Here is a 12,126-nt window from a genome sequence, read left to right as displayed (position 1 = left end):
TTTCCCTTATGAGCTTCTCTGCCCCTTCTTTCACATGATGCTCACAGGGCAAATTAATGTAGTGCTGTTGATGAGAGACAGTGAGTTACTGTGAGCATAGACTCGCCCGTCTCCCTTTACGATTACACCCTGGCAACTTCAAAGGTCTAGTCATCCTGTTTCCATCTTCCCGTGGGTCCGCTCGGCCTGACTTGACTGCACAGTTCAAAAGTGCAGGCTCCTAGGGCTGGCGACAGCAGCCCCACGCCTATCACATTCGACTTAGTGACAAGATCTGACGGACTTGGTCAGTATGACAGAATTTTTCCCTTCTCCTTCCAAGAAGGATTATTGCACGGGGAGGAAAATGCTTTTCCCTTTTTGCTCTGAACTAAGGCAGTCCTTTGTGCAGAGCCCTTTTTTTTTTTTTGTACAAATATTTAATCTTTTCCAATCTGCCCTTCTGCACCGCCTGGCAGTTCCTGTGGCTATAACCACGCTGTTTGTTTTAGCTTGTAACGGGACACTGTTTTGAAAAGTGATGCAAAATTCAGATTACTGTATGAATTTAGGCTTTATTTTGCATGAGTGCTTTTCAAGGCAGCTATAGTTTTTTTTTTAAAAAAAGGTTTCTTCTCCAATAAGAACGATTTTGCCCCTGCAAGGGGGAAGGGTATGTGTAGAGAAGGCTAAAGCTGTGTCTGAGTAATTGTCAAACTACTGTTCTCAGAAACGTGGAGCTCTGTTGACAAACGTTGCTGTGCCTTTCTTGGCAGTGGACTTTGCGCCTCTTTGGGAGGGAGTATGGTAAAAAAGGAGAGTGAGTGATTAGGAAACCAAACTCCTTTCTTCCATTCCCAGCGGAGCAACTTGCTCCTTGCACGAGCTTTGGTGATACTTTGGATCCAAAACTTATGATTTTGGGTGCCTAAAGTTCGGCACTCAAACCTGTGACCTGCTTTTTGTAGATCTGAGCAGCTGCAACTCCGACTGACACAAGTAGGAAGCTCAGCGTCTTTTAAAATTAGGCCACTTTCTGGCTGTAAGGCCCAGATCCTCAAAGGTATTTAAATGTCTAGCTCCCATTGATTTCAATGGGACCTGGGTCTGTAAATGCCTTTGAGGGTCTGGGCCAAGGTGTCTAACTTCACGAGGCCAAGTTTGACAATCTTGGCCTTAAATCTTTCTGTGCCTCAGTTTATTGATTGTAAAGTGAGTATAGTAATAATAAAGCCTCAGATCAATATGAGGCTAAAAGAGTAGGCTTCCTTTTTTACTCACAGCAGCTGTAGCAAGGCTTTTTACACACTACTGAGAAGAGCTGAAACAAGACACGGAGCCAGGGATTCCTCCTCAGGCCTCCTCTTTGGTGCAGTGGAAATTTCCTCCTGCTCTTCCTCTTCTGCGCAGTGTGAGAAGGGCAGATGGTGATCCAACCGGATGCGGCAGTTGACACCTCTCTGACAGCTGGTCCTTGCTGCATTCCCAGAAGGTAAGTTGGCTTGATGGAACACACTAAACTTCACTCGGGCTGCATCCACCCTCGTCAGCTGAGGAGCTATAATTTGCCACAGTGCAGCTGCAGTGGCACTAGCTGTAATGGAACCGTTCGTGCAGGCTAGGCACAGTGTTTGCCACCATACAGCCTGGCCCGGAGTCGGGCTGCATGATATGGTAGTCAACACACTAGTGTGTGGTCCACGCTAGTGTTCCCGCTGTTGCTACTACTGGTGGAGCTGGACCCATGGTGGGAAAACTTAGGGGGGAAAGGATAGCGTGGACACAGCCTGGAAGTGGAGTTTCATTCAAACCAACTGATCGCTAAGCAGGCTCCTCTGTATTTTGGGGGCAGGGGCGTGAAGGGGAAAGAGGAGGGGCAATTTTTTCCCCCTGTGCACTCCAGGCTCCATCACATCAAATCCATGACACAGTGTTAGCCAACCAAAAATAGCTACTATGCAGCCTTGGAGAGGAATACACTGCCTACAGCCTGGGGGAGCCCCCGTTCGTGAGATAGATATGTGCCCTCTTGCTCTGACACAAGGTATACAATGTTCCATATGCCAAGGAATCACTTTGCATTGAATGTCCAGGGACAGAGGAATGGGGGGAGGGATAGCTCAGTGGTTTGAGCATTGGCCTGCTAAACCCAGGGTCGTGAGTTCAATCCTTCAGGGGGCCATTTGGGGCAAAAATTGGGGATTGGTCCTGCTTTGAGCAGGGGGTTGGACTAGATGACCTCCGGAGGTCCCTTCCAACCCTGATATTCCATGATTCTATGACCTGCTGAAAGACTAAACTCCCATCAGATTGTATTCAGCCCCCAGACACAGCACTGCCACTGCTCCTGTGTCTGCCGGTGCTTCCCCTGCCCCCGACCTTCCTGCAGGAGGCAGGATCCGCTCTGGTTGGCTGACTGACTGGCATCTGAGGAAGAGGCATAAAGGAGCCACCTTTTATGAACACTAACCCCTGTCTGGCAGTTCGTAGTAGTAGTAACTCTTTCTACTGTGGTAGCACGCACAGGCCCCAGCGGTGATGCCAGGCACTGGGCAGAGAATCTCTGCTCTGAAGGGATGGGACAGGAGCTCTCAGTAAGCACAGAACTGTCATGAAGATTTCTCCATCTGGCCCCACCCAAACAGTGATCACTGGAAAGGGAGGAGAAAACTCCCGTTCTATCAGCAGAGCCCTGACAGTTCAGGGGACACCCACTACCTCAGGGGCTTCCAGCCCCTGTAGCCAGAACATCCATTCAAGAGCCCTTGCAGCAGCAGGTTTGGCTCGTCCTTTGTTTTTCTCATTGCTGCCATGTTTTATATTGCTCAGGCTGTGACTGAGTTGGTCTCTCTCTTCCTGCTGGAATTACCCCCGCGCTGTTGACTACAGTCTTAAGGCTATAGTAGCTCTGTCTTCTGGTGTAGCCTCCCTGGAGGAAGCAAGGGAGTCTGAGAACAGGGAATAATGCAGGACAGGAGATGTTTACATTACACACAGTGAGGATTTTAAATGGCTTTTGGCCTTTACCCATCCAAGCTACCCATCCCTAGGATAGGTCACCCTAGTGCCCGGCTGAGATGCACAGCCTTCTAGGGCTTTGGCACCCTTGAAAGATGCAAATCTTTTGGGCAAAATAATGCCTATAGGGAACGCAATGACAGATAAAAGATAATAGAGAGGAAGGATGGCCCAGTGGGAAGAGCACTGGCCTGGAACTTGGGAGACCTGGATTCCCTTCCCTGCTCTGCCACAGGCTCTCTGCGTGACCTTGGGCAAATCACTTAACCTCTCTGTGCCCTACTTCCCATCTGTAAAAGGGGATAGTAGCACTGCCCTACCTCACAGGAGCGCTGTGAGGATAAATACATTCAAGACTGTGAGGTACTCAGATACACCAGGGTCATAAGAGTACTTAAGATGTCTAGAATTTCTATTCAAATAATAGATCTGATTTATCAATGCATAATCTGATACATGCCAAACCAAAATTTATTCCAGAAAAAAATTAGGTGCTGTTTACTAAATACCTGTTTGACTAAGGGATCTGTTAGAAGAATGTATTTTCATCTGAGCAGGTTATATGTTTATATATACACAGTTTACCACATTTTCCTGAACTTGTTACTGAAGGATTTGCTAAAATGTAAACATTTGCCCAATGTTTCACTATAATTGACTTAGAACAGGTCTGAAGCTCTCACCCATATCATTCCCATTATCTCAACGTAATTTAACTTCAGAGAAAAGTTCAACAGAGTAATTTCATAGAAAGGCAAAGCCATACAGTTTAGTGGTTTGCTAGTCTTTCTGCTAACAAGGAACTGAATTTCACTCTCGATGTTTCAACTTGAGTCAGTGTTTTCTGATGAGATCTCAGTGGATAAAAATCTTGCTCCTGGCATCCCTGTTATGCTTATTTTCCTCATCATGACATCACGGTGTTTATAATGAAATGTTAGCAGCTCATTCACTGTGCAAACATCAGTCTTGGAGGAGCAGATTGCAATCTCTAAATTTATATTCTGATTAGTACAGCTGTAGGTTTTTCATGGTAAATTTAGAGAAGTCCTAAGCTGCGAAAGTCATAGCAAAAATGAAGACTGATGGACATGTTTTACAGCAACTAAGCTACCTTTGCAGAATCAGTCCTCTGCAGTTAATGTTGGATTCATCTCATCAGTTCCTGGGATACTGAGTTACTGCCCCTTCCTCACCTAGACCACAATGAGCACTCTTAGTTCCTCACAGGAATTGCTCATCACCTTCACACACTTCATTCTCAGGAGGCTTAGTCATCTTTTGTTCCCCACTCTTTCCTCAAACATTTTATATTTCTAGGGGGGAGGAGTTATCACGCCATCATCTGATTTTCTTTCCTAGTTGTCATCCTGGTGTAGCACTCAGATGTGGCCTTTTGTGTCTTCGCATTATTGCCACTCATTCTTCTTGTGAACTTCTATGGGCTAGATTTTAAAGACATACAGTCTGCACAACTCATTACCTATTCATTGGCTCATCTGCCACACACTTATTCGGTCATGTAAAAATAACATCAGCCCTGACAAACACTTATCTTCAATTTTTATATAAGAGCACAGCCAAACAAACATTAGGAAAGTAAAAGGCAAAGAATAATTTGGCAACCAATATCTCCATCTATGGGCTGATTCTTTGCAAATTGATTTTCTTTTTATTGATATATTTTAACATTAAATGAAGTCCACTAAAAGTAAATCCAAAGGAATAGTGGTTGAGATTCTTTATATTTTGTTTTGTATTTTTTAATGCTGTAGTGATATTCCCAACTACAGCAAATAATAAAAAACTGTCCTTAAACAAAAGTAACAACTGGTGGAATATTAAAACCGATGGCTGGTTGAAACCACCAATGGAATAGTCCCAAAATGTCCACTTGCCAAAGATGGTCACTAGGATTCTCTGAACTGCATGCAATAATGAAGGAAGACAGAAGGTTGGAATACCTGTGGTGGAAAACCCAATCAGCACCCGTACATGAGAAGGTCAAAACTCACCTACAGACATATACTGCATCCTTAAGAAGAGAAACTAAGGAAACCTTCCTCTCAGCAACATTTACATTGTCCAAATCATGACCAGCAGAATAGTATGAAGAATCTGGGTTACTGAGCCGTGAACTGGCTCATTGACCTACAGTGCCTAAACATGCCTTCAGACCTAACCCTGCCTAACGTTCAAAGCTCTCTAATCTGGCTACTTCATAGGAAAAATCTGTAGAATCAGAGGGACACACTGGGACAAAGGAAACAAAACTAAATCCAGGAACGGCACTCAACTCGATATGGAGTTGGGCCCATCACCCATGTCAAAGCCCTGGAAGCTCTGAAAAGTATCAAACCCACCAACTGTGAAAAAGATTCCTTACCCACTGTGGGAAGAATAGCAGTGGTGGAGAAGAGCAATAAAACACCTGACTCCTGCGATAACTGAGATAATCTATGTCTTGTTCAAAGAAGGCTAGCTACCAGTTTTCCTAAAGAATGCAATGGGCTGGCCAAATTTGAAGAAGTCTAAGCTTGATGCTAACAGTCCTACTAATTACCACCTGCTTCCCAAAATCCTTGTTCTTGGTATCTGGGCACCAATGGGATGTGTCCTCTTGGTTAGGTTTGAAACCAGGACAAAGCTCAAGAATGACCCTCCTGGCACTGAAGGGTGAAATATTTTGATTTGCCATTGAGAAAAGAAACTGATGAAATATTTCATTTTGGGTTGATTTGAAATGAAACATTTTGGTTTGTTGAACCTAATTGAAATGTTTAATTTCAGGTCAATCTGGCATTAATCTGTGTCTCTTTGAGCGGCCATGCTGTCTCATGAGAGTTGTAGTTTGGGTTCTTTATGCTCCCATTCTTTCCTATAGACCAGGGTCCCTGGCTGGACTACATCTCACAAGATACGTTGTTGTCTTCCCTCCAGTTGAACCAACATGTTGCATCATGGGAGTCTTATGATCTCAGTGCATCATGGGAGTTGTTGTCTGGCTGGGGAGCCTGGCCCATAGATGAAAACTGGGAGCTTGAGGCACTTGAACTACAACTCCCATGAGGCACTGTCAAGCTTCCTTCCCCACTCTGAAGTCTAGGGTACAGATTTGTGGACCTGCATGAAAACCTCCTAAGCTTATTTTTACCAGCTTAGGTTAAAATTTCCCCAAGGTACAAACTATTTTCCTTTTTCCCTTGGACTTTATTGCTGCCACCACCAAGCGTCTAACAGATATGTAACCGGGAAAGAGACCGCTTGGAAACGTCTTTCCCCCCCAAATCCTCCCAAACCCTACACCCCCTTTCCTGGGGAAGGCTTGATAAAAATCCTCACCAATTTGCATAGGTGAACACAGACCCCAAACTCTTGGATCTTAAGAACAATGAAAAAGCAATCAGTTTCTTAAAAGAAGAATTTTAATAGAAGAAAAAGAATCACCTCTGTAAAATCAGGATGGTAAATACCTTTCAGGGTAATTAGATTCAAAACATGAAGAATCCCTCTAGGCCAAACCTTAAGTTACAAAAAGACACAAAAACAGGAATATACATTCCATTCAGCACAGCTATTTTATCAGCCATTTAAACAAAACAGAATCTAACACATATCTAGCTAGATTACTTACTAAGTTCTAAGACTCCATTCCTGTTCTGTTCCCTACAAAAGCATCATACAGACAGACAGACAGAGCCTTTGTTTCTCCCCCCTCCAGCTTTGAAAGTATCTTGTCTCCTCATTGGTCATTTTGGTCAGGTGCCAGCAAGGTTATCTTTAGCTTCTTAACCCTTTACAAGTGAAAGGGTTTTTCCTCTGGCCAGGAGGAATTTTAAAGGTGTTTACCCTTCCCTTTATATTTATGACAGCATGATAGCAGGTCAGGGGGATGCAGATGAATGTTGAACTGAGCCCAAATGATATGTTTTCATTCAGGAATGTTAAACCTTTTTTCTGTGGTAATATCAAAACAAAACATTTCAAATAGATTTTTTTTTTTAGAAATTTTTATTCTATAGAAAACTTTGATTATTTCACCCTTCTACCCTTATTTGAATAAAAGCAAATGTGTAAATATCTAACAAATGGCATGACTGAGCCAGGGAAGTGCTAATGCTCCCAGGTCTTCCTCTCATTCCTGATATACCAACTGTTGTAACTTTACAAAATGACATCATGCCACAAAAAACAGACTAATGAGGGGCCGGAAGCACAGGCTCACTTTTCAGTGGGTAGGCTGGCTCCGATCACCTGGATGTAGTTAAGACAAATCACACTGAGCTGTTCTGCTTTGTAGAGGCTGAATTTCTTGCTGTGTTACTGTGTGTTTATCTGAGATCTTGTTAAAACTGTTGTCCATTTCTCCTGCCTTTAGATCTTTTGCTTTTCTTAAATGCTAAAACTCCAACTGTGACCTCTCAGAGAAACTGATTCACTTCATCAAATGGATCCTGTAACTTTGATGTAGAAGCTTTTATTAAAAGGATCCAACATAAATGAGACAAGGAAATGTCTTTGCGCTCTTCAGAAATGCATTGAGAAAGAAAGGGAAATGGAAATCAGAAAATAAGCAAAGTAAAATATCCGCACTTATTTAATAAAAGCAATTGAATGTTCTCTGGGTTTGTGCAATATAATAAGGTAAAACAGAAGTAAACATTATAGTAATAAGACTTAAAACATTGCAGTGTTTAGGTGGCACAATGAAAATCATTAAAAGTCAGAATGGGCAGAAACTAAGCTACCAACAACATCCTTTAAGTTTTATAATATAAAGTATAAAATAAAGTGCAATATATTATGCTATGGATTTAATCTGGAAAGCAGGAAGATTAAATACTAATTATGTGCAATGGGCTGTGTTAACTTTGCTGCTATACCATGAAATGTAGCATTTTCTGTCTTTATGAATTTAACTGTGCAGGCTGAAAGTTGCATTAACACTTTTATTCACTTAACAGTTTAGTTTAAAAACATCCTTCATCAAGGTGAATTGAGTAGAAAAATGGAATGAATTCCACCCTTCATGGTGATATTATTTGGCTAGAGTTAGTTTTCTGGTACAGTGGTTTAACAGGGCAGCAGCACATCATAGAAATGTAGGACTGGAAGGGAGGGCTTCAGTACGTCATCTAGTCCAGTCCCCTGCATTCAAGGCAGGACTAAGTAATAACTAGACCATTCCTGACAGGTAGTTGTCTAACCTGTTCTTAGAAACCTCCAGTGATGGAGATTTCACAGCCTCCCTAGGTAACTTTTTCCAGTGCTTAACCACCCTGACAGTTAGGAAGTTTTCCCTAATGTCCAATCTAAACCTCCCTTGCTGCAATTTAAGACCATTGCTTCTTGTCCTATCCTCAGAGATTGAGAACATTTTTTTTACCTTCCTCCCTATAACAAACTTTTATGGATTTGAAAACTATTATCTTATATTACCCCCCCCCCCCCATCTTCTCTTCTGCAGTCTAAACAACCCCATTTTTTTTCAATCTTTCCTCATGGGTCATGTTTTCTAGACCTTTAATCGTTTTTGTTGTTCTCCTCTGGACTTCCTCCAATTTCTCCACATCTTTCCTGAAATGTGGCACCCAGAACTGGACACAAGACTCCAGCTGAGGCCTTATCAGAGTAGAGTGGTAGAATTACTACTTGTGTCTTGCTTACAGTGCTCCTGCTGATACATCCCGGAATGATGTTGGCTTTTTTTTGCAACAGTTACAGTTACACTGTTGACTCATATTTAGCTTGGGATCCACTGTAACCCCCAGTTCCCTTTTCATAGTACTCCTTCCTTGTACTTCCCTTTCCACATTACTTCCATCAGTTTTAGTCCAATAGCTGTATATTCACACATGAAAAAGTTAGCTCGTTAACTTTGTAATGACATCTTAGAATTTGAAGGTTATTGCAGAAAATCAGCCAAAATTAGCGATGCTCTAAAATCAAAAGTACTTCTGGCTTTTTTTCCCACATGGATTTTCTCTTGTCACTAATGTTAAAGCAAAGGGTTTTTTTGTTTTGGGGTTTTCTGTGTATTTCAATGCTATTTAGAATCTCATTCATGTAAATGATCCAAATGACAAACAAAGGGTATGCGTACACAGCAAATAGAGGTGATTGTAACATCAGAAGGCATACCAATGCTAACTTTATTCTAGCTGGCATGGATAAAAATAGCAGTAAAGACATGCTGGCATGGACTTCGGCATGGGCTAGGAACCTGATTAGATACCAAAGATCCCTGGACAGCTTGTATTGGGACAGCTAGTCTGCACTGAAGCCCATGCTGCCACATCTTCACTACTATTGTTATCCATGGCAGCTAGATTAAAGCTAACACAGATGTAGCTATTCATGCTACAATGACACCTTCATTTGCTATGTAGGTGTATATCCTAATAGCTCCTGTCCTTACTGAAACTGAGCAAGTATAAGCAGGGATGTCACTGCCATCAAGTCATTTCTCAGTCTACTTTTTGATAAACTAAACAGATTGAGCTCTTTAAGTCCTGAGATAGAGATCTCATTAAGATAGAGAAGAGTGGTTGAGAGGAGCAGTGATTTGATACAGGACTGGTTCTACTGGCCACACAAGACGAAAGATATCAGGCCAGATTCTCATCAGTAAATGCCACTGGTGTCTATTTTCAGGAGTAAGTTTTACCCATGTGACTAAGGGCATGCAGGAGCAGACCCTTGGCTAGAAAATAAATATGTAATAAATATTCTTGTTATATCTGTGGTAATACATTATTTTTCAGAGAAATTTGCAGAAATATATTGCAGAAATATTGCCATTATGCGGAATGGTGCTGGTATGTCTCTCAATGGCAGCAGACATTTTGCTGATACAAACAACTGTTAAATTAACCAAATAAAATAGAACTTACAACCCCCACCTTTGAAAGTATCTTGCTGTGGCCATTCACATAGTGAGAGGCAGTTCCTGGAACCGGTCCTGCATTTGTAACACAGCCAAAATGCTCCACTGACTGCAGTGGGCATTATTTGTATGAGTAAGGACTGCAGGACTAGGCACCCTATAGCAGCAGTCTCTCCAGAGTGTAACCTCCTGCCTGAATGTTGTTCCTATTAGCCCTGGTCTCCACTAGGACTTTAGGTCGAATTTAGCAGTGTTAAATCGATGTAAACCTGCACCCGTCCACACGATGAAGCCCTTTTTTTCGACTTAAAGGGCTCTTAAAATCGATTTCCTTACTCCACCCCTGACAAGTGGATTAGCGCTTAAATCGGCCTTGCCGGGTCGAATTTGGGGTTTCGTGGACACAATTCGACGGTATTGGCCTCCGGGAGCTATCCCAGAGTGCTCCATTGTGACCGCTCTGGACAGCACTCTCAACTCAGATGCACTGGCCAGGTAGACAGGAAAAGAACCGCAAACTTTTGAATCTCATTTCCTGTTTGGCCAGCGTGGCAAGCTGCAGGTGACCATGCAGAGCTCATCAGCAGAGGTGACCATGATGGAGTCCCAGAATCGCAAAAGAGCTCCAGCATGGACTGAACGGGAGGTACGGGATCTGATCGCTGTATGGGGAGAGGAATCCGTGCTATCAGAACTCCGTTCCAGTTTTCAAAATGCCAAAACCTTTGTTAAAATCTCCCAGGGCATGAAGGACAGAGGCCATAACAGGGACCCGAAGCAGTGCCGCGTGAAACTTAAGGAGCTGAGGCAAGCCTACCAGAAAACCAGAGAGGCGAACAGCTGCTCCGGGTCAGAGCCCCAAACATGCCGCTTCTATGATGAGCTGCATGCCATTTTAGGGGGTTCAGCCACCACTACCCCAGCTGTGTTGTTTGACTCCTTCAATGGAGATGGAGGCAACACAGAAGCAGGTTTTGGGGACGAAGAAGATGATGATGATGATGAGGTTGTAGATAGCTCACAGCAAGCAAGCGGAGAAACCGGTTTTCCCGATAGCCAGGAACTGTTTCTCACCCTGGACCTGGAGCCAGTACCCCCCGAACTCACCCAAGGCTGCCTCCTGGACCCAGCAGGCGGAGAAGGGACCTCCGGTGAGTGTACCTTTTAAAATACTATACATGGTTTAAAAGCAAGCATGTGAAAGGATTAATTTGCCCTGGCATTCGCGGCTCTCCTGGATGTACTCCCAAAGCCTTTGCAAAAGGTTTCTGGGGAGGGCAGCCTTATTGCATCCTCCATGGTAGGACACTTTACCACTCCAGGCCAGTAACACGTACTCGGGAATCATTGTACAACAAAGCATTGCAGTGTATGTTTGCTGGCGTTCAAACAATATCCGTTCTTTATCTCTCTGAGTTATCCTCAGGAGAGTGAGGTATCATTCATGGTCACCTGGTTGAAATAGGATGCTTTTCTTCAGGGGACACTCAGAGGAGCCCGTTCCTGCTGGGCTGTTTGCCTATGTCTGAACAGAAATGTTCCCCGCTGTTAGCCACGGGGGTGGGGGGAGGGTTGAGGGGGTAGCCACGCGGTGGGGGGAGGCAAAATGCGACTTTGTAACGAAAGCACATGTGCTATGTATGTAATGTTAACAGCAAGATTTACCCTGAAAGAGTGTAGCCACTGTTTTATAAAATGTGTCTTTTTAAATACCGCTGTCCCTTTTTTTCTCTCCACCAGCTGCATGTGTTTCAATGATCACAGGATCTTCTCCTTCCCAGAGGCTAGTGTAGATTAGAAAGAAAAAAAACGCACTCGTGATGAAATGTTCTCTGAGCTCATGCTGTCCTCCCACACTGACAGAGCACAGACGAATGCGTGGAGGCAAATAATGTCAGAGTGCAGGAAAGCACAAAATGACCGGGAGGGGAGGTGGCAGGCTGAAGAGAGTAAGTGGCGGGCTGAAGAGAGTAAGTGGCGGGCTGAAGACAGGGCTGAAGCTCAAATGTGGCGGCAGCCTGATGAGAGGAGGCAGGATTCAATGCTGAGGCTGCTGGAGGATCAAACCAGTATGCTCCAGTGTATGGTTGAGCTGCAGCAAAGGCAGCTGGAGCACAGACTGCCACTACAGCCCCTGTGTAACCAACCGCCCTCCTCCCCAAGTTCCATAGCCTCCACACCCAGACACCCAAGAACGCGGTGGGGGGGCCTCCAGCCAACCAGCCACTCCACCACAGAGGATT

At 43.8% G+C, this 12,126-nt stretch overlaps 1 protein-coding gene across 2 annotated transcripts; it reads left to right on the top strand.

Moving 5' to 3' along the window:
• The first annotated feature begins 800 nt into the window (after positions 1-800).
• LOC141981774 (myb/SANT-like DNA-binding domain-containing protein 7) lies at positions 801-12,126 on the top strand. 2 transcript variants are annotated; one of them, XM_074943420.1, is made up of 3 exons: positions 801-1,471; positions 10,626-11,034; positions 11,624-12,126. In XM_074943420.1, exons 2-3 carry the CDS (start codon positions 10,629-10,631, stop codon positions 11,674-11,676), a joined length of 459 nt encoding a protein of 152 aa, XP_074799521.1. In that variant the 5' UTR covers positions 801-1,471; positions 10,626-10,628; the 3' UTR covers positions 11,677-12,126. The 2 variants fall into 2 exon arrangements, with proteins under 2 accessions (XP_074799521.1, XP_074799520.1); XM_074943419.1 differs by having other exon boundaries at positions 10,431-11,034.

Source organism: Natator depressus, chromosome 2, assembly GCF_965152275.1.
Source record: "Natator depressus isolate rNatDep1 chromosome 2, rNatDep2.hap1, whole genome shotgun sequence".
Taxonomy (NCBI): Eukaryota; Metazoa; Chordata; order Testudines; family Cheloniidae; genus Natator; species Natator depressus.
This window is presented reverse-complemented; position numbering and strand designations above follow the sequence as displayed.

Bases quoted from the DNA above. Each gene is read 5' to 3' on its own strand.
- LOC141981774 (XM_074943419.1), top strand. From the start codon at position 10,452: ATGCAGAGCTCATCAGCAGAGGTGACCATGATGGAGTCCCAGAATCGC. The intron at 11,035-11,623 runs GTGAGTGTACCT...TCTCTCCACCAG, and splicing joins AGGCGGAGAAGGGACCTCCG to CTGCATGTGTTTCAATGATC.